Source organism: Chlorocebus sabaeus, chromosome 7, assembly GCF_047675955.1.
Source record: "Chlorocebus sabaeus isolate Y175 chromosome 7, mChlSab1.0.hap1, whole genome shotgun sequence".
In the NCBI taxonomy this organism is placed as follows: Eukaryota; Metazoa; Chordata; class Mammalia; order Primates; family Cercopithecidae; genus Chlorocebus; species Chlorocebus sabaeus.
This window is the reverse complement of record NC_132910.1, coordinates 33,191,286-33,213,471: the sequence shown is the minus strand read 5'-3', so window position 1 is coordinate 33,213,471 and position 22,186 is coordinate 33,191,286. Positions and strand designations below refer to the sequence as shown.

At 39.4% G+C, this 22,186-nt stretch overlaps 1 protein-coding gene across 3 annotated transcripts in view; it reads left to right on the top strand.

Annotated features, from left to right (window-relative positions):
* The window catches only part of RASGEF1B (RasGEF domain family member 1B), a 633,271-nt gene that overhangs the window by 216,097 nt on the left and 394,988 nt on the right, over positions 1-22,186 (top strand). For all 3 annotated transcript variants that reach the window (XM_037989302.2, XM_037989300.2, XM_037989301.2), the window contains exon 3: positions 9,429-9,482. In XM_037989302.2, coding sequence (XP_037845230.1) covers positions 9,429-9,482 — 54 coding nt within the window. The remainder of the gene's footprint in view (positions 1-9,428; positions 9,483-22,186) is intronic.

Sequence of the window (22,186 nt, the reverse complement as noted above, 5' to 3'; positions counted from 1 at the left end):
TTAGGATACCCAGCAAGCCTGAGTAGAGGCCTTGTGCCTGGTTTGTTGTGTTAATGTTGATGGCTTTAGAGAGACTTGGTCTGCAGCTTTGTGGGATGGAGCCCGTCACCATTCAGTGCTTTTTGTCCAAATATGTTGCTTTTTGTTGTGTCTTCTTTGAGGCTCTTTGTTGCTCTGCTCTCTGCTCCTGGCACTAATTGGCCACATTCAAACACTGTTGTGAAGTGCGTGAAATGTGTTTTGACAGCTTCTCGTCCCCTAGCCCCAGAGCTTAGTGTCCTGCTGGTCTTTCAGGAACCTCCTTGCCAGGGTCAGAGGCGCATATTAGTTAAGAAAATTTGGGCAAGTCACTTAATCTCTCTGTTTCTTAGTGTCCTAAAATGAGATTAATAACTACTTTATAGGATTGTTTGGAAGTTCAAGTTTAACAACATGTGTCTGGCTGGGCGCGGTGGCTCAGGTCTATAATCCCAGCATTTTGGGAGGCCGAGGTGGGCTGATCACCTGAGGTCAGGAGTTTGAGATCAGCCTGGGCAACATGGTGAAACCCCTTCTCTGTTAAAAATACAAAAATTAGCCTGGCATGGTAGTGGGTGCTTGTAATTCCAGCTACTCAGGATGCTGAGGCAGGATAATCACTTGAACCCGGGAGGTGGAGGTTGCAGTGAACCAAGATCGCACCATTGCACTACAGCCTGGGTGACGAGAGCAAGACTCCATCTCAAAAAACAAAACAAAACAAACAAACAAAAACAACAAAAACAAACAAACAAAAAAACGGAAACAAGCCAACAAAAAAAACCATGTGTCAAGGGACTTTAGAAATGGAAAGTATTATATAAACAATAAATGTCAGGCGGTATCATTAGGATTGTTACTAATTAAAATTATGCTCTGGAAATTCCAGAGACATTTTCTTCTTTTGTGAAGCATAGTTATCATTGGTGTTAACTTGCTTTGGGTATAGCTTAGACTACTGGTTCTCAAAGTAAGGTTCCAGGACTGGGAGCATCAGCTATACCTAGAAATGTGTTAGAAATGCAAATCCTTTGGCCTCACCCCATCCCTTCTAAGTTGGAACCTCTGGGGGAGGGGCTTAGCAATCTGTGGTTTAATAAGCTCTCCAGGTGATTCTTATGCCTCTGAAGTTTGAGTTCCTTTGGCTTTAAGCTGTGCCCAGCTGGATATAGGTAGGCTCTGATGTGCTGATGTTTTTCCACCTGAGCTTCCTTTCGCATATGGAAGGGGTTCTGTAGGCATAAATGTGTGCCCCGAAGATTGAGCTGTCACAACATGCCTGCCACTGATGTTTGCCATTTTTCAGCATAGGAACAGATCCTAAGATTGCAGGTTCTTGAAGCACCACCTTTGCTAAACACAAATGAATCAGGGATTTTGGTAGGGGTCCAGAGAGGGGGTTTTAAGGTGCTCCCTGAGTAAGAAAATACCAGTTGGATGAGATGACTGGTAAACTATTCCGTGAAATTCTGTAGAGCTGCTCTGAGCTTGGTTCCTGTTCTGGCTACTTCTGAATACCAGGTTTCTGTCTTTTTTCTAACATCCTTAGTCGTCCTCACATGAACACCCATCTATTAATCAGATTGGGGCCTGTTCCTTCTCTGCCAGGTCTGAGAAAAAGCCGGGTGTTCACTGCGCACCCTGTATTTCCCATCATGCCTCTGGATTGCAGCCATGCCATGTCTGTTATGATAGGCGGACAATAGTTACATGGGTAAAGTGAAAACCAGAGCGGTACATTTAATGAAGGTGGAAAAGGGGAAGTCGTGGGAAAAACACTGGGGGGATCATGGTACTGTCATGTTGATTCACAAGGGAAGAGGCACGTGGTAGGTATTCAATAGATGGATATTGGATGAATGAATGAGGAATGAATTTGGAGTTTGGGGAGCTAACCAAGCTACTTAACTTCTGAGCATCTATCTTATCCCAGATGAACAGACATTATGCCTTGATTGAGTGAACTATTAGATATGTTTAGTTTTAAATGCAGACATAAATAGATTTGATCTTTCAGTAGTCTGAATTTCCTCCCATCAGCTTTCCCTTAATTATCCACAAGTGTTCCAAGCCTTCATTAGCTAAATAGGATGCAGATGATGGTCATTAGTCTGGGATATAAATCCTGCTGGCACATTCAATGGCTTTTCACTTGGTTAATTGAAATTTTCAGTATTCATGGACTACAAGAAAACACTGTAATTTTATCATTTATTTGGTGGTATGTTTTTTCCTTTGGCTGATGTTTTATAATTATGCAGTTTTTAAAAAAGAATGTGAATGCCATACTTTGCCTAGAGGGAACACCACTGTATCCAGTGTATATTTATCAATACTAGTCTACTAAAGCAATGAAGACCTAATGGAAATTCATATTTTGTCTAGAAATCCTAGAATTGGCTGGCTAAACTGTCTAAGAAGGCATCCAAGTAGTGTGCACTTTGGGAACTCATTGATTCAAGTGTAAGAGACTTCCAAATTGTTGGTAATGTGATAGGTCTAGTCTTGACATCTACCAATGAGTAAGAAATCATCCATTGTGTCTGTGAGGTGCAAGTCGCAGGTATCAAATGGAGACGCTTTATGGAGACATCATTCCTTTAAACGGCTCTTAGCTTTCAACTGTATTTGACCATTCATCAAACTTACCTGACCTCTGTCTGGGGGTATCTGGCTGAGAGTGAAAACCACACCCAAACACAGATACATACGTATATAAAGGAACAAATAGTACCCGAAATAAAATTTCATAATATTGCTATCTTAGAGATTCAATTTCTGAATTTCTTAATTTTATAATTCAGTACTTAAGCAATTCTCTTGCACATGACTGTTCCAATTTAATTAAGTGTCAGATGTTTGCTGTTTTAAAAATGTAAATCTTAGTTACAAGCATTATATAACAGAAATGGACACAGTAGAGATAGAATAGATTTATTTCTGTTTCTCTAAATTAAATTTAATGGGAATTAACAGCATTGTAAAATCTTTCAGAGGTAAACTCTCCCTTGAAAAAAGGAGTATAGGACATATGGATTTGGCTGGTTATGGTGGCTCACACCTGCAGTCAAAAGTGCTCAGCACTTTGGAAGACTGAGGTGAGAGGATCACTTGGCCCAGGAGTTGGAGACCAGCCTGGGCAACATATTGAGACACCATCTCTACAAAAAAATTAAAAAAAAATTAGCCAGGCATGGTGGTGCATGCCTCTGGTCCCAGCTACTTGGGAGGCTAAGGTGGGAGGACTGCTTGAGCTCAAGAGATCAAGGCTGCGGTGAGTCATGATTGAGCCACTGCACTTCATTCTGGGTGACAGAATGAGACTCTATCTCAAAATAAAAGATAAATTAATTTTTAGAAAGAATATTTGAGATCTGTTTTCAGTGCTCAATCACTTTGCAAAAACATTTCCACCAGTGAGAATTGGGTAAGCAACACACTTTCTGGAAGCGTCTTTTTGTAGGCTGGACTAAATGAGCCACCAATTACTGATCTCCTGTGTGTGGGCTTTCTGTCCAGGGACTTATTAGGGACTTTTTTTTTTTTTTTTTTTTTTTTTTAAATCCCAGTTCGCTTTTCCTTTTAGGTCAGTTTTCCCTTTCTGCCCACTTGGAATATTTCTACAAACAGTTATTAATGTTAATTTATGGAAGATATGTTGAAGTACCTGTCTTCCAAATTAACCACTAATGTGTGTCAAAGTCAAATGTAAAGGCATTTTAGAAGTTATGCTTTTGTGAATCACCCATTGTGATGGTTAACTTTACATGTCAACTTAACTGGGCTAAGGGATGCCCTGGTAGCTGGTAAAACATTATTTCTAGCTATATCTGTGAAGTTGTTTCTGGAAGAGATGAACATTTGAATCAGAAGATTGAGTGAAGATCTGCCCTCACCAAGGTAGGTGGGCATCATCCAATCCATTGAAGGCCCAAATAGAACACAAATGCAGAGGAAGGCGGAATTGGTTTCTGTTTGGGCTTGGACATCCATCTTCTCCAACCCTCAGACATTGGAGCTCCTGATTCTTGGGCCTTCAGATTTATGCTGGTGGCCTCCCTCCCTCTGCCTCTGGGTTCTCAGGCCTCCAGGCTGGGGCTGAGTTACACCACTGGCTTCCCTGTGTCTCCAGCCTGCAGATGGCATATTGTGGGACTTCTCAGCTGCCATGATTCACACAAACTGATTCTCATAAGAAATCTCCTCTTATATATCTCTATATATCCTATTGGTTCTGTTTCTCTGGAAAACCGAAATTCATCTGTGAAATTCTCTTTCCTTCTGTAGATAATCAGGAGCTGACCATGTTATTTAGTCAGATATGCTCTTTTATCAGAGGATGAAGAAAAGAACTAAGCAGTTTGCTCACTGATTTCCAAACAATGTGTCTGATAAAATCAGGTCAATTTTCTTCAAATTGGACAAGGCTCTCATGACCTAAAAGGAAATGAATATGGGTTTCTTCATTTCATAGCAAAGAATTCAAGACCCCAAGGCCAGTGATCCACTTTAAGCTCACAAGGAGGTCTGTTAAGAAGGGACAAGAATTAGGCCCTAGACTCCTGAGCAAATTTGCTTTTCTGTCCAAAGGCTGTATCATAAAAGACGAGCAAACTTTTAACTATAATATGGGCTCATGTTCAACTAGAGTCAATCAGCCACAGCCAGGATCTGCCCTTGGTAAAAGTGTGTCAAAGTAAAGTAGATTGTAGTAGACTTGGCAATGCTATGCACAGAGCTCCCTGCTGCCAGGAGTCCTGCCAGCTGACTGCCCTCAGCTATCAGTCCTCCCAGGAAATTGCCCTTGGCTGGAAACAGTCACGTTGCCCAAGATCATGCTGCCTTCCCAGGGCAGACCTCTGTCTCACTCCAGCTTGGGATGAGTTTACCCTGCTTCTGAGCTCTCCATCTTGTTGGATGAGATCTTTGTTGAGTCTGCACTATGGTCCAACTTCTTTATCTTCTCCATCCCACATCCTTCCCTATCTTCCTATAAGCGGTGATCTCAGGAACACTTCCTAATAAAGCTTCTGCTTGCTAATTTCCATCTCACAGTCTGCTTTTTAGGGAACCTAGCCAGTGACCTGTGTCTTTAGATTGCTTATCATCACTATGAATGTCCAATATCCTCATGACTTTAGTCTTCATTTCTCTCCTATCAAAATCTGCTTTTGAAATTATTTAAAAAACAGGCCGGGTGTGGTGGCTCACACCTGTAATCCCAGCACTTGGGGAGGCCTAGGTGGGCAGATCACCCGAGGTTAAGAGTTCGAGATCAGCCTTTCCAACATGGCAAAACCCATCTCTACTAAAAATACAAAAATTAGCCGGGTGTGGTGGTGGGCTCCTGTAGTCCCAGCTACTCGGGAGGCTGAGGCAGGAGAATCACTTGAACCCAGGAGGCGGAGGTTGCAGTGAGCCAAGATCATGGCACTGCACTCCAGCCTGGGTGACAGAGTGAGACTCTGTCTCAAAAGAAAAAAAAAAAAAAAAAAAAAGAAATTATTAAAAAAAAAAACAACCCAAAACTCCAAGGTATAACAATATGCTTTTGGAAGGCATCTGATAAACTCATTCCCTATCAGGTGTAACAGACCAATGAACTATAATACATGAAGTGTCCAATTTTCCCTTCTGCAGTGACCTCCCCGCCAATACCCTAACATCCCTCATGAGTTTGTCTATTATGAGTCAAAGCCTTATGCTAAAAACAGAGCTCTAATAAGTGAAATTTCAGGCATTAGTATATAAATGGTCAAAAGAGAGGTCTTACCTATCTAAGTTCTTTTTGGGAAATTGCTAAAACTGTCCATGTATAATACTGTTCACTTCATGCTGGTCACCCCACTAACAAGGTTAGGAATCGATGCACTAAAAAAGTCACTGTGCTTTATTGTGCTTGTGCTCCTGTGACAGCATCATGCCAACTTTGGTGGAGGTGACTCATTAGGAATTTCCTGTTTATTAGAAAAATATTGATACAACCGTCAAGAAAGTCACAGCATGGTCAAGTCACCGTGTTTTGAGTCTTTCATTTTCAGTAATTAAAGTGAACATGTTATCAGAAGGTTTAGAAAGTCCACCCAAAGTCACAATAGCTGCAATTAGTAAACTGAAATGCCAGTTAAAGTCTTTTGAAGCAGAGAATGAAATGAGACTGACCAAGGGTATACGTAAACTCCCCTTAGAAAATGGCTAAAGTAAGGAGATGGACTCTCATTGACCCGTGTCACCCCTCTTTCACACTCATTCCAAGTTTGAGATTTTGCATACGTTTGCCCTTTGGCTAAAGTGTTTCCTTTCTACAAATACAACATTTAAAATTACTTATGTGTGTATTTATATATATATTTTTGTGTGTGTGTGTATACATATATGTTTTACTGAAGCTAATTTCACCCATCTCTGACTCTAAATTTTCCTCTAAACATGTTTCTTAGGTCACCTGAGACTGTTCTCAAAGGTTGAATGGTATTGTTTAATTGAAGATCATCTCCCCTGGGGCTATGGCACTAATGTCCATATTCTTAGACATGTTACTTAATTTACTCTCCCCAGGGTGGCAGTGCTCGTGTATCTTAAGCTTACTTCAAAATGCAGTTATGGTCTCTTGAGTTGCCCCCACATGGACTCTTCAGTAGCTGGAGATTGGGTCCTCCCTATGTTCTGAGTCCCATTTCAGACAGAGAATGAAACTTGAATTCAGGGTTGGGAAGAGAAATTTTCACCACCGGACTTGCATTTCCTGGAAAAAATTTTTAGTTGCATTAGCCAGGGAATCAGGGTCATTTCTATAGCCCCTTTGGGGTTTAGTCCAGTTTTCTCAAATGTGGGCAGTTTTTCCCCCTAGAGAACATTTAGCCACGTCTGGGGACATTTTTGTTTGTCATGACTGAGGTAAGTGGACATTGTCCATAGCATCTGGTGGGTAGAGGCCACACATGCTACACAACCCCCTCCAGTGCACAACCATGTGTCCCCACATGCCCTCAAAACAAAGAGTTATCTAGTACAAAAACATTCACAGGGCCATCACTGAAAAAGCCTGGCTTAGGCAAACCAAGCAGATCATAGACAACAGCTTTATGCTAATTAGGAGATGTGTTTTACCGTTATTTAGAAGTCTTTTATCTCTCTTCTTTCCTGTGTCCCTGAGCTTCACTTTATAATGGTGTTTCGTGTGAGGCTGCTTTTCCAGCACGGTGCTTTCAAAGAAGTGTTTTGGGATAAGGACTGCAGTTTTGCCAGATATTATTTTCTGTTGCATCTACTCAGTACATATTTATTGGTTATCTTCTTTGTGTCAGGCACTGGGTTAGGTAATGGGACTACTGCAATGACCAAGTTTCGGTGTGTCTTTACCTTCTTGGAGCAGAAATCTGGGAATCAACACTGAGGCCTCCCTCAGGACACAGTGCTCATGTGTACAAATGAGTAAAGATGATGAAAAGTCATGAGGAAGAGATCTGATGGGAAGATTGTTGGTGGGGTGGTTCACAATAGCATGTGGAGAGCTGCCTGGTTCTTTGGCTTTTCTCTCTGTCCTGCCCTAATCTTTGAACAGCCAGCAAGAATACTATTTCTTACATCCCCATGCAATACAGAAATGAGAGAAACTAAGATATACCTGGCAGCACAAAGAGAAAAAGGAGATGGTATTTGCAGGGCTATGCCTGTCCTTTCACCACCTGCTACAGTGTTTCAGGGCTGAAATTAGGTCAACAGGATAGATCATGGTAACAGGAATGCGTCATGTGCCCTCATTCTCTTTGAGCGAAGATGACTGCTTCTCTGTGGAAACCATTTTCTTCTTTTTTAATTTTTTGACAATTCTGCTATTTGTGCCTGTTGTTTGTGAACTTTTCTTTTTGTCCTTTTTGTCTTTTGCCTTTCCTCTTTTCTACTGCCACCAGAATTCATCCCTTCTTTCTGTTTTCCCTTTTTAATTCAAACTTCCCCAGTAACATTTATCCCTTCCCTCTCAAATGAAATAAAAATGGCCAGCAAGCCAAACTTGGAGATTCCATCTAACCCCAACCATGAACTAATTTTTTTTATTAAAGATGCGTTTTTGTATGTGTATTCACATTCTGTCTGTTCTGTCCTTTAATACTGCATGTTGTTTTGACCCAGAATATGTGCTGACTTAGATCCTTAGCTTTCTTACATGCTTATTGCAAAACAAACAAACAAAAGCCAAAGCAAACCAAAACCTGAGGTAAGGAGTTAAATATTTTTATGATGTTATATGAGCAGAGAGTAGGAGACAGTTTATATACACTAGATTTTCCAGCCATATACAAGCATGTTTATTGTAGCATACTTTGTAATGGCAAACAAAACAAGAAACAGCAACAGTGAAAGAGTCAAAACCTGTTGATCAATAAAGGAAAGCATAAAAGTATGATTTATTCATATTATGAAATGTTATATAGGTATTAAGAAGAATAAGTTAATCTACATGAGCTGATCTGGAAAGATGTTGATTATATATTCTTAATTAAGATGGTATGATCATAAGAACAAGACTTCTATGTAGTATGTGCAGACTTATTTGCATGGGAGTAGAGAAAGTGTGGAAGGATGAATACAAATTTGTATTATTGATGACCTCAGGAGGATAGGGTATAAAAGAGACTAACTCATTAAGAATAAATATTAGTCCTATAATTAAAAAATATAGAAAAGGTTTACTGAAAAAAATCTCAATACTGTTTGTATGGCTGACCATAGCTGTGTGTTTATTCATAGGATTGTCCAAAGGGAACAGGCTTGCATGTAAATCCCAATATAGCCTTGAATGTTGCAGTGTCTTTTGAGTGGTTCATCAGGTCAAGCAAGTATACAAGTATACATACAAATGTGTGAGAAGTCAACCACAGGGAGAGTGAGTGCATTAAAGAAAGTAGAAAGGAGATAGCAAGCCCTGGTATTGTTCAGACTCACAAATCTCTTACATAGGCAGAAGCTTCACTCTCCCACTTGGGCTCATAACAGCTGTCATTTGAAAGATTGGGCATAGCTGTCTCTATCATTATGTACATATCTCTTCAAGATAGGAGATCATGTTTGGTTGGAGGTGGGTTCTGGAGTCAGATGCCTTTGCTTCCTGACCTAACTATGTCCAATATATATAGCAATTAACCCAATTGTGCTTTCGTTACCTTGTTTGTAAAATGAAGATAACTTAGAGTCCTTACCTCACTGAATGGTTCTTGGCCCATAATGAATGTTCTAGCTTGGGTAGAGTAGCTTTGGGAATAGTGAAGGGCAGAAACATTTTAAAATTCAGAGAAATCAGTGGGGGACACAGAAGGTAGTGCCTACCTTGGATTGGAAATGAACAGGGAAGGGTCAATATCATTATATGTTAACAGTTCTAAAGTGTTTTCCATCTTCCTATTTTGTAGACCACCATTTTCAACACATTGGCCAGTGAGAAGTCCTTATCTGACTGCAAAAAGGTAAGTCAGCATCTGAGAATTCTAGCATACTGTCAGAGTAATAAAGGTTTCAGAGTTGGTGATATTCGAATGAAAAGCCGTGGTATCAGTGGGGATGTTCTGATGGAATATTATGGCTCTCTTTCTTTAGAGATGGAAATGTGAATGGTTTACTTTAAGGATGTGGGAAACTCCATTATTTGACAGCATTTTGTTATAGAGAAGCTCTGGTTCCATATATTTACATCTCACTATTATCTGATACTTGATCCTGCCAGATGAGCATCAGGGGAGTTCAGGGAATGCTGTATAAACTGCATTGCAGGCTTCTATATCTTTGTTTGCAAATTTAAATCTAATAAATGTAAACCTAATATAATATAAAAATAATTTTGTTTTTTGAAAACTGATCATATAGCATAAAAATCTGGTTTGGATTCACCACAATCAAGCTTGAAAACTGTCATGCTTTGCAAAAGGATTAGCTTCACTAACATCTGATGGAAAACATCCCTGTAATAGATCAAGTTTAAAGACTCCCTGCTATAGCCTCATGTCTAATTCCTGGCTTTTGCAGGCCAGGGATCACATTTATCCACCTCTTTAATCTCAGATTTAGCTAGATATTCTCCTTTGAGGGGGAAGAGAAGTGGCTTCATAGTCCAAACAACTCAAATTCTTTGACACTATCTATTGATACAGAAAACCAGGTGCATGTAGAGTTGATCTGTGCATAATATATAATTCCTTGGCATTTCTTAGGATTTTATATTATGGCATTGTCTGCTATGCTGTTTCTGTTTCTAATGTTGCTTGATATGGAAGTAGGTAGCAGGGTTACTTACCTTTAAAGGTGGCATGAGGGCCTACTGCTCTAAGTACTATTCATTTCATTATTTTGATAATTTTAAAATGTTTTATTACATCTACATCTTCATTGAATTATGCTATATTTGTCTTTTTCTCTGCATTGAGTTGTGTGCTGCCTGAGAATGAAGACTATGTATTATTTTTAGAATTATAGATCTTGGCCAGGAGTGGTGGCTCACGCCTATAATCCTAGCACTTTGGGAGGCTGAAGTGGGCAGATCACGAGGTCAGGAGTTCAAGACCAGCCTGACCAACATGGTGAAACCCTGTCTCTACTAAAAAAAATACAAACATTAGCCAGGTGTGGTGGTGCATGCCTGTAATCCCAGCTACTCGGGAGGCTGAGGCAGGAGAATTGCTTGAACCCAGGTGGTGGAGGTTGCAGTGAGCTGAGATCGTGCCATTGCACTCCAGCCTGGATGACAGAGTGAGTGATACTCCGTCTCAAAAAAAAAAAAAAAAAAAAAAAAAATTATAGATCTTAGATAATGAGAAGGAAATCTGTGGGATCTCTAGTCTCACCTTTTTACTGCGATGGGACTGCCACTGACATCATTTACAGATGGACCTCTACTCCATAACTGAATATTCTATTGACAGGGAACCCAATGAGCCTGACTGATTAGTGTCAGGCTCACTAATGTGCACTAGTGAGACAACCCAAAGTGTTAGCAAGTTCTTTATTCTACTGAGCCAATAGTTGCCTCCTTTAGATTCCTTCCTATATATTTCAGTATGAAGCCAGTTAATATGGTTTTCTGAATCTCCTTTCTACTCCATCTCCAGGCTAACAATTTTCCTTTTTCATTTCAATGGGACATTGATATGATTGATTTCTAAGAGCATGGACTATGAGATCATGTTGTCTGGTTTTGAAACCTGGCTCTGCCCCTCACTACTTATGTTATTTTGGGTTGGTTGTTTAACCTACTGGTTCCTTACTTTTGTCATCTGTAAAATGTGCATAATAATTGTGCCTATCTCATATAGTACATGAATTCATACATATAAAATGATTACAAAATTACCCAACATATAGCGAATGCTGTATTAGCTATTATTGTTATTGCTTCTAGACAAGGTTATGCTCCCCACTTTTTTTTTTGGCTCGCACAATCATTGTTATTGATGTCAAGAATTGTATGTCGTCTCCAGATGTGGTCTGTCTGGCATAAAGCATCATGGGACTTCTCACTCCACATTCAACAAGCTTTGTTTACACACCTGGTGTATGCCAGGTACATTGTAAGGTGTGGGCTATGAAGTGAAGGCAAACTATAGGTTTTCTTAAGTGTAGCACCACTACAGTGTAAGATGGCATCAGTTTCTACTTATGAGCCATATCTTTCTGTTGGCTGAGTGAAGTTTGAAGTCCTTGTATGTGGCCTTAAGGCATTTTCACATGAGCTGCTGTTAAACCAGGACTTTCTTTTATATTTAGGTAAATGATTCCTTGAATATGAAGATAGGACATTTAGCTATTCCTGTTGATTTTTAAAATTTTGATCAATTAATTTTCTGAATTATCCAATTCTGTTATTTGGCTTATTCACTACTTCTTCCAGTTTGATGTCATGCACAAATCAACATAGCATAGTCAGTTTCTATGACTTCAATTTTTTCCATCTAACCAGTTAATGGGTGTTCACGGAACATATGCTATGTGACATGTGTCAGACTATCATGATGAACAAATCATGTATGCATGATCTTTACCCTCATAGAACTTACAGATATTCATTAATAAAGTAATTAGCAAAATTGCGATGGATGATATAATTTTTTTAAGTTGAGAGTTCATGGGATCCCATGCCAGGAGAACCTAACCTACTCAAGGGGTCAGGGAAAATTTCCCTGAAGAAATGATGTTCAAGCAGAGATCCAAAGAATGACGGAGGTTTAGCTCCATGAGCACAAAATGGTGGCAGAACAGCAGGTGTGAATGTCTATAGGTGAGGGGGAGAGCTATACAAAATTCAGAGTGCCTGAAAAATGACAACTTGAATAGGAAAAGATGAGCATTGAGGTCCTTATACAACTATATTAAGAGTTTAAATTATCCTAAGGGTAATGAGAAATGTTTAAAGGGCTTGAATTTGGGAAAGTAGGTGTATGTGCCATGATATGATTTTTAAGATCACTTGGTTACTGAAGGACAGAAAAAGCAGGATTGAGATGTGAAGTCTAATTATAAGGCTACTGCTATAATCTAGGCAAGAGATGATAGTGGCCAGGACCAGAATAAGGGCAGAGGGGAATCAAGAAACATTTGAATGTTTCTCAAAATCAATAGTATATGATAATTTGGATATGGGAGAGGAAGTAGCTAAGGGGAATTCTTAGATTTCTGACATTGGCCAGTGACAGAATATTGGTTCTATTTTCTGAGACAGGAACCACTAGCAGAGGACCATATTTAGGGAAGAAGTTGATGAGTTCACAATGGTATATGTCAATTTGGTGGTATGTGTGAGACCTAGTAAGGATGACTAGCAGACAGCTGGACATTTTGATTTATAATTGAGGAAAGCATTCTGAGCTTGGATATATGGATATGAGAGGAATATGCATAGAGAGAATGATTGAAAGAGTGGGAATGAATGAGATTACCCAGAGAGGGTGTGTAAAGTGAAAAGGAGGAGGGTTTTCAAGAGTCTTAAGGAAAGTTAACATGTAAGAGCTGGGAGAAGACTATGGATTTTCGAGGGAAGAAGGAAACTGAGAAGCCACAGAGGTTGGAAGACACCAGAAGACTGTGATGTCTGAGAAATCAAGTCAATAAAAACATTATCTATAATAAAAGAGGTAGTCATAAGTATCAAAACTGTTGCTAAGTGATTAAGTAAAATAAAGACTGAAAAGTATCCATTGGCTTTCTTAATACCATAGGCTTGTTGGTTTTATTGAGATTGAAGTGATGGACACAGAAGCCAGATTGTAGTGGGACTGGGACTTAGCCAGGATAAAGAAAAATGTCTCCCTGCTTCGACAACTCTTACTCATATGAATTCTATCCCTTCTTCCTTCCTTCCTATTGTAGGGTAAGATGGACTTAGTAGGGATAATGAAATAAAAAATGGTAAAATAGAGTCTTCTAAAAGCAATTTGTTGCAAGAGGGAGGAGAGAATTGAGTAGTTGGGTAGGGTTATGGGTTGAGGTATGGTATCTTACAATAATGAGACATTTGAGGGTGTTTAAATGCTGTAAGAAAGAAAACAATAGGAAAGGAAAGGGGTAAGGATCCATAAGGAAGGAGGGGAATATTCTCTGAGTGAGATCATTGAGAGGATTGAAGACTTTGGATCCTAAAGCACGGAATTATCCCTTGGATGGAGGGACATATCTTGCCCTGCAATAGGAAGGAAGGAAGAAGGGATAGAATTCATGTGTTAATATGGAAGGCTGGGTGCGGTGGCTCATGCCTGTAATGCCAGCACTTTGGGAGGCCGAGGTGGGTAGATCACGAGGTCAGGAGATTGAGCCCATCCTGGCTAACATGGTGAAACCATGTCTCTACTAAAAATACAAAATATTAGCTGGGTGTGGTGACACGTGCCTGTAGTCCCAGCTACTTGGGAGGCTGAGGCAGGAGAATCGCTTGAACCCGGGAGGCGGAGGTTGCAGTGAGCCAAGATTGGGCTGCTGCAGTCCAGCCTGGACAACAGAATGAGACACTGTCTCAAAAAAGAAAGAAAGAAAAAAAAGAGTTATGAAGGCAGGGAGCCAAAATGTGGGCATTCCATCAGATGACTCTGATCTATCTATCTATTTATGTATGTATGTATGTATGTATGTATTTATTTATTTATTTTTGCAGGGAAGTGGGATTATTGTTCAACTTCTTTGACTCTGCACAACTATATTATCCATTCACTAGGTAGAACATTTAAAAAAGAAACATTTAAAGTTGTTTACACAAATCTATTTTTTCTATTTTATAGGCAGAAAAATCAAGAAGGACTTTGGTAAATACATTATTAATGTCAAGTTTTACTATTTTCACAGTATTTATTTAGTCTACAGCTACTCCCCCATAATATTTTACATAGATAGCACCATTTACATGATCAGCAATCTCTGCGCAATCTAGTTTGTTCAAATGAGATCTACCTTAAGAAAATTATTCTAGAATCTGTGTCACAGACACAGAGGCACAGGCCTCTTCTGAGGCAAGGAACCATGCTGTTGACTAACTAGAGGTCTTTTCCACCTTGATATCCCACAGACTGTCCAATGTACATGAAGTTTTTCTACATTCTGAACATTCTTCTCTTATATTCACCACTTTGGTTAATAGATTCACCATACTTTAATATCATCCCTGGTTTCTCCCTTTCCTTTACTTCTCACATCCAACAAATCCTGTAAATTCTATTTTGAAATGTCCCTGGAATCTTCCTGTCATCTCTTCCCTTTCCTCCTCATCCCTCCTTTAGAAGGTTCCAGCAACTCCCTTCTCACTCTTTTCTTATACCAAGTTTCCCATTGCATTTTCCAAAACACTATGAAAGTTACTTTCTGGAAAACAAATAAACAACAAACACATCTGTTTGTGTGAAACCTGTAAACCAAAAACAAAATTCTAAGGTCCCCCAACCATCTAAAGGGACTTCCTCCTCAGCCAGCGCTCTTAAAACTTAACCTGAAAGAAGTATCTGTTCATATCCTTCACCCACTTTTTGATGGGGTTGTTTGATTTTTTCTTGTAAATTTGTTTAAGTTCTTTGTAGATGCTGGATATTAGCCCTTTGTCAGATGGTAGACTGCAAAAATTTTCTCCCATTCTGTAGGTTGCCTGTTCACTCTGATGGTAGTTTCTTTTGCTGTGCAGAAGCTCTTTAGTTTAATTAGATCCCATTTGTCAATTTTGGCTTCTGTTGCCATTGCTTTTGGTGTTTTAGTCCTGAAGTCCTTGCCCATGCCTATGTCCTGAATGGTTTTGCCTAGGTTATCTCCTAAGGTTTTTTATGGTTTTAGGTCTAACATTTAAGTCTTTAATCCATCTTGAATTAATTTTTGTATAAGGTGTAAGGAAGGATCCAGTTTCAGCTTTCTGCATATGGCTAGCCAGTTTTCCCAGCACCATTCATTAAACAGGGAATCCTTTCCCCATTTCCTGTTTTTGTCAGTTTTGTCAAAGATCAGATGGTTGTAGCTGTGTGGTATTATTTCTGAGGGCTCTGTTCTGTTCCATTGGCCTATGTCTCTGTTTTGGTACCAGTACCAGACACTTCTCAAAAGAAGACATGCATATAGCCAACAGATACATGAAAAAATGCTCATCATCACTGGTCATCAGAGAAATGCAAATCAAAACCACAATGAGATACAATCTCACACCAGTTAGAATGGTGATCATTAAAAAGTCAGGAAACAACAGGTGCTGGAGAGGATGTGGAGGAATAGGAACACTTTTACACTGTTGGTGGGACTGTAAACTAGTTCAACCTTTGTGGAAGACAGTGTGGCGATTCCTCAAGGATCTAGAACTGGAAATACCATTTGACCCAGCCATCCCATTACTGGGTATATACCCTAAGGATTATAAATCATGCTGCTATAAAGACACGTGCATACGTATGTTTATTGCAGTGCTATTCACAATAGCAAAGACTTGGAACCAACCCAAATGACCATCAATGATAGACTGGATTAAGAAAATGTGGCACACATACACCATGGAATACTATACAACCATAAAAAGGAGGAGTTCATATCCTTTGTAGGGGTGTGGATGAAGCTGGAAACCATCATTCTGAGCAAACTATTGCAAGGACAGAAAACCAAACACTACATGTACTCACTCATAGGTGGGAATTGAACAATGAGAACATTTGGACAAAGGAAGGGGAACATCACACACCAAGGCCTGTGGTGGGGTGGGAGGAGTGGGGAGGGATAGCATTAGGAGATATACCTAATGTAAATGACGAGTTAATGGGTGCAGCACACCAACATGGCACGTGTATACATCTGTAACAAACCTGCATATTGTGCTCATGTAACCTAGAACTTAAAGTATAGTAAAAAACAAAACAAAACAAAAAAACTTAACCTGAAAGACTGGTTCAGGCCATGAAGGGAACTGGGGTGGGACACACCTCATTATAAGTCTCCAGTATTAACATCAACACAGACTTTAAGTCTGATAAGAAACATTTTACAGCCTGTTCCCTCTGAAGCCTGTTAGCTAAAAGCTTCATCTGCGTGATAAAACTTTGGTCTCCCCCACCTCTTATCGCAACCCAAACATTCCTTTCCATTGATCCTAGGTCTTTAGACAAACTCAACCAACTGTCAGTCAGAAAATGTTTAAATTTATCTATAGCCTAGAAGCCCTGCCACCCCTTGAGCTGTCCCGCCTTTCAAACCAATGTGTTTCTTAAATGTACTTGATGGATGTCTCATGTCTCCCTGACATGTATAAAACCAGATTACATCCCAACCACCTTGGGCACAGATCCTTAGGACTTCCTGAGGCTGGGTCACACGCATGCATTCTCAACCTTGGGAAAATAAACTTTCTAAGTTAACCGAGACCTGTCTCAGATTTTCTGGGTTCACAAACCTGTACTTAAGAAACATCTGAGGGATTTCAATTTTATTCAAAATAAATCCCAACTCTTCTGGAGAAGTCGTTACCATTCCCGTTGTCTCCAGTCTCAACTCACCTTGAGAAGTCATTCCCATTCTCTCCACCCTCATCTCCTGGTACTGCCCTGGAAGCTGGAGTCTAAAGGCCTTAAGCAGACTGCTCCAGAATGTGAAAATCTTGGATAACTGTGCTTGGTGTACAAACTTTTTCTTCTTTCTGGAATGCTTTCCTCTCCCTCTGTTCTGTCTGGAAAACTTATACTCTTTCCTGGAGAGGTTCCTTATATTGTCTCTTTCTTTTCAAAGACTATCTCGATTTCTCCAGTAAAGATGAGATATTTTACCTACTGGTTTCATAATATTTTGTACTTAATATAACATCTAACAACAATCACACACCTTGTCTAAAGTTTACCGTGTCCCCAGCCCTGTGAGAAGTGCTTTACATGGACTATTTCATTTGATTTTTATAACAACCCTCTAAGGTAGGCAATTACTATTACCCTTTTACAAATAAAGCAATTGGGGCCTCCAAACCTTAAGGAACTTGCTTGAGGACACTCCAGTAGTAAGTGTTGGAGCCACGATGTGAATCCAGGCAGTCTGATGCCAGAAACATTGCTTTTAATGTTTTGCTACCTCCTTTCCCCACTGGATTTTAAATATTTATGGGTCTGGCTTCCCCTTAAACTATCAGCTCTTAGAGGAAAGGAACAATGACTGATTCTGTTAGGTATATTAAAACAATACCTCACAGGTAGTAAGAACTCAGTAAACATTTATTTAATGAATGGATTTGCTATACACATGATTATCAATTGGTGTGAGATTATTCTAATATCATTTTGTTTGTTATTAGAAACAATCTTGCTATACACATGATTATCAATTGGTATGAGATTATTCTAATGTCATTTTGTTTGTTATTAGAAAAATCTTTTTTTCTCTTTTCATAGGAGCTGAGAAAATAATATTTATACTCAGAATTTACTCAGGAAGGGAATTTCCACACTAAAATAAGGTGTTAATGGATAGCTGGGGAGATTGAAGTGTTTTGTTTGGCCTGAGGTAGCAAATCCCCAAGGCCTGCCTCTAAGCACAGCTTTATTGAGTTATAAGAACGCTTGTTGTTATTTTCAGTCAAAGACCAGTTTATTCCTTAATTTGGAAAACCTAGGAACATCTAGGACATACATGAATTCACTCATTCATTAGTAATTATTTATTGAGTGCCTCCCATTGCAAGACAGTGGTTATTGTTAACATGTTGCAGAGGAAAAAACTAATGTGCTGAAACATGAAATGACTTATTCCAGGGCACATATTAAGCTTTAATCAGACTCTTAGAGGATAGGCCTAATTCCTCTTTTCTCATTTATTCCCCGTACAACCTCTGCATCCTGTGCTATTTAACTAAAGCTCACATCTAGAAGATGTGTGTTGCATTGATGAGCATCGGAGATTGTTCCTCAAGCCTGCTCTATAGTGTCTCATGACGCCTGTTTTATGTTATTGATGTTTATATCTTTGTATCTTGATATTTTTACATCTCTTGGTGCGGGACATTTGGACCCAGTTATTTTGACTCAGCAATTTTTGTGCAGGGACATTCTGACATAGCACTGTTAAACCTCCAACATTTTAATTATTTGAAAGTACAGGGAAGGTGCAAAAGGGATTTCCTCACCCCTTCGTCAAGGTCTTGTGACTCCCACCCTAGGGCATATTTTAGAGGCAGGATAGGAGTGATAGATAGGTAACTGTGATGGATGTGGTGAGGGTCATGGAAAGGATGAATCCCAGGGATGGACTGAAGTTTAGGGATGTCTGTTTCACAAATTACTTGAAATGAAAAAAATAGTGGTGTTTCCAGTTTGGCATCAAAATGCTGTGCTTCATCCTGCTGTAATTTCTGTCTGCATATGGTAACCTAGAATTCCATCTGGAGTCCCTGTATGTAGTCATAGAAATAGGTTCCTGAGGTTGGAAGCTTATTTTTAAACTTCAGCTACCATTTTGATGGTTTATTATACCTTTTTGAGGGGGAGGAGGCTCTGTTTCTCTCTCTGTATGTCTTCCCCTGCTCTCTCTCCCTGAACTTCTGATATCTTAGTGCATATAAATGACAACTTTTAAAAAACAGCTTAAAAATTTCATTTAGAAGACGATTTAAAAAAACAGTTTAAAGACACAATTTAGGAAATGTATTCCTATCGTGTAAAAGAGTATTGGTTTTAGAATATCTGGGATTTCCTACAGGGAATCTGTCTGTTTGCCACTGTGATTTTGTGGGATTATGGGTGGCTGTGTTGTCTCTTCCTTTCCACTGTTGGCTTTGACTTGGGTTCCCTTTGCGTTACTAATGACGTGAGTGTGTAAGTTTGCGGAGAGTGTGCCCGTGTGGTCCGCTGGCCCACTGGATGAAGTTTTCATTTTTACTAGACATCAGTAATGCTTCGTTCACATAGACAAAGTAATTTTCCTTCAGGAAGAGGTAACTAAGAATAGAGAATGGAATGGGCTATTGGAAGACTCAACCTTTTCATCAGTGTTGATGAATAGGTCTCTAGGTAATCACAACTCAAGGTAATCATATCAGTGGTTAAGACATTTACTGTCACAGTCCTTTGAAACTGTATTGTGTCTGGCTTCCTCTTTTAATGTCTAGATGGTGTTCAGTGACCTCCACAAAGCTGGGCAGATTCCCATGACTCTCAGCCTCTTGGCAGAATTTTCAGGCTGGTCGGTCACAGAGGCTTCTTCCCATGCCCTGAGAAAAGGCATGAAGACAAAGTCAGCCCTGTCAGTGGGAGGAAATTCCTCAGTTCTCCTCTAGAATGACAGAATGCCTTGTTCTGGAGCAGTCACAGCAAAGAATATCATTTCCAGCAAATTTAAACACTGTTTACTTCTAAAATAGGTTTTTGGAAGCAGTGAAGGTTCATTTTTGGCAGAGTGCTGTTTTTGCTGACTTGCGATAGGGCTCTCTGCTGGATGCGGGATGTTATATACACATTGCAAAGTTCCTATCTTTTTTCATATGTGCCAACACAGGCCACTAATTTATGGGAAGGGAAGTTGCATCACTGTTAAGAGAAGGGAGTTGCTATAGTTTTCTCCCCTACCTTCACCCCCGCCACGTCCCTCCTTTCCTCCCTCTTCTCCTGTCACTCTCCCTGCAAAGAAGGAGCTCCTAGCAGTGTTTGGGAAAGGGATTTGTGGTTCTGGATTCCATGTCCTCTCCTTTCAGGCCTTATTGCTTGGCTTTGGTTTTTATCATTGCATTTTTCTATCCTGCTCTCCTGAGAGGCAGTATGGTGTGGGGGTTAAGAGCACAGGCTTGAGGGCTTTATTTCTGAGACTCCACTACCCACGAGCACTGCAACTCTGCCCATGTTACTTAGCTTCTCTTGTTCCTCACTTGTTTCATCTGTAAAATGAGACAAAGAATGATATTGACCTATAGAACTGTTGTAAGGATTTAATTTCTTTTTGGATCCTTGTAAAACTCTTAGAATAGTGTCTCAGTAGGTGTTGGTTGTTATTATTTCATCCCTGCGCTCACAGAGAATGATTTGAGCCTTGGTAGCTTTGAGTCCAACTTTATCTTTTTGCTCTAACAGAACAACAATATCAAGGAAAGTACATCAGTAGACTTGGGCCAACATTAGCATTTGGAAAAAACTTGGACTGTAGTTGCACTGGAGAAATACCTTCAGATGGTTATTTAAATCTTAAGATAATTCTTAATAATTGAAATAGACTTAAGTTCAGTTTTAAGTTCCAGTTCTATAGAAGCAATGCATTTCTTAATAAATGAAGCATAAAACCTTCCAAACAGTACTGTACAATGAATGTACTTTGCTGTATCTCTAACACCTAACACAATTATGAGCACATAGTAGACATTCAATAATGCTTGTTAATTCCTAACTTTGGCATGATATTATTTCTCCAAAGGCCTCCAGAGTAAGGCTTGAGGTAGAAAAGAAAGGAAGGGGAAGAATCCCCTCTTGGTATGTCTTCATATGCCAGCACCTGGAACATTCACAGGTAGGAAAAAAGTACTTTATTACCTGTTTAGAGGTATAGAATAAAATACAAAAGATTCATGTCCCTCAAATAAATGTCCATTGCTTGTTCTAAATATTAATCTCTTTTGACCATTGGCATTATGATATGTTAGAGGATGTATCATTTATTAATGTGGTATGGACCAGGTAGAGTCAAAACTGTGGGTGGAGTGGATTTGTGGGCTTTTCTTTGGATTGAAAGGAAGCATTTCAACATATGGATGATTTGGGCTGATGAATATGAAGTGCTATGGAAATGTGCACTTTTTTTTTGCTTGCAGTGTAGTAGCCATGGAGATAATTGAGTAGAGTGAATACTGGTGAGTTCTTCCATGTTATAGTGTTACATCCCTAGGCTACGAATTTTTTATTCTTAGGCTTATGGCAATGAAATTTTCGTATGGAAAGTCACATTTACCCAAGGTCAAACCAAGTAGTCATAGTTTATAGGATTAAAATTCGTTGTGGAAAATAGTCTCATGGCTAGAAGACATGCATTGCCTTTTTATGTGTAACAATTACCCTAAGCCAGAATCAAGAATAAATAATAATCATATTTTTGTTAAGGTATAATTTACATTGAGTAAAATGTAGTGATCTTAAGTGTATAGTTTAATGACTTCAATTTTTAAATTTTAGGAATAGAATCACATGAGTAGCATTACCTGCTGCCTTTTGGGGTGTGGGATTTTTTGTGAATTGGCATTACTGGTAACCATACCGCTGCCAATGTTAGAGTATACCCATGATTCCTTCCTGACAGCTGCTGTAATTGTCACTGTCACTTCAGAATAAACAGCACTTTTAGATCCATGGATGTATAATATAGTCATTGTCTGTAGCAGGATCATTGCAAATAAGAAGAAAGGTAGTTAAGGGCAAATGTCATGGAATATGTTGCTCTGATCCTCTTTGAGCTATAATTATTGTGACTGCATCTGCGTGAAAACAAGTTTCAAGAATGACCTTTGTAGTCTCTGGTTCAGGGATATATTGGAAACGGTAATAATTAGCAGTACAACTCCCCCTTCTCCACATATACACCTTAAAAAAGCTATTTTGAGCTACAAATAAAACACGGATTTTTCTCATAGCAATTCCAGACAGCCAAATAGTTTAAAGGGGGAGCAGAAATAAAGGAGTGTTGCTAATCTTGCAAACTGTATGTGCAAAGGGCATCTAATAAT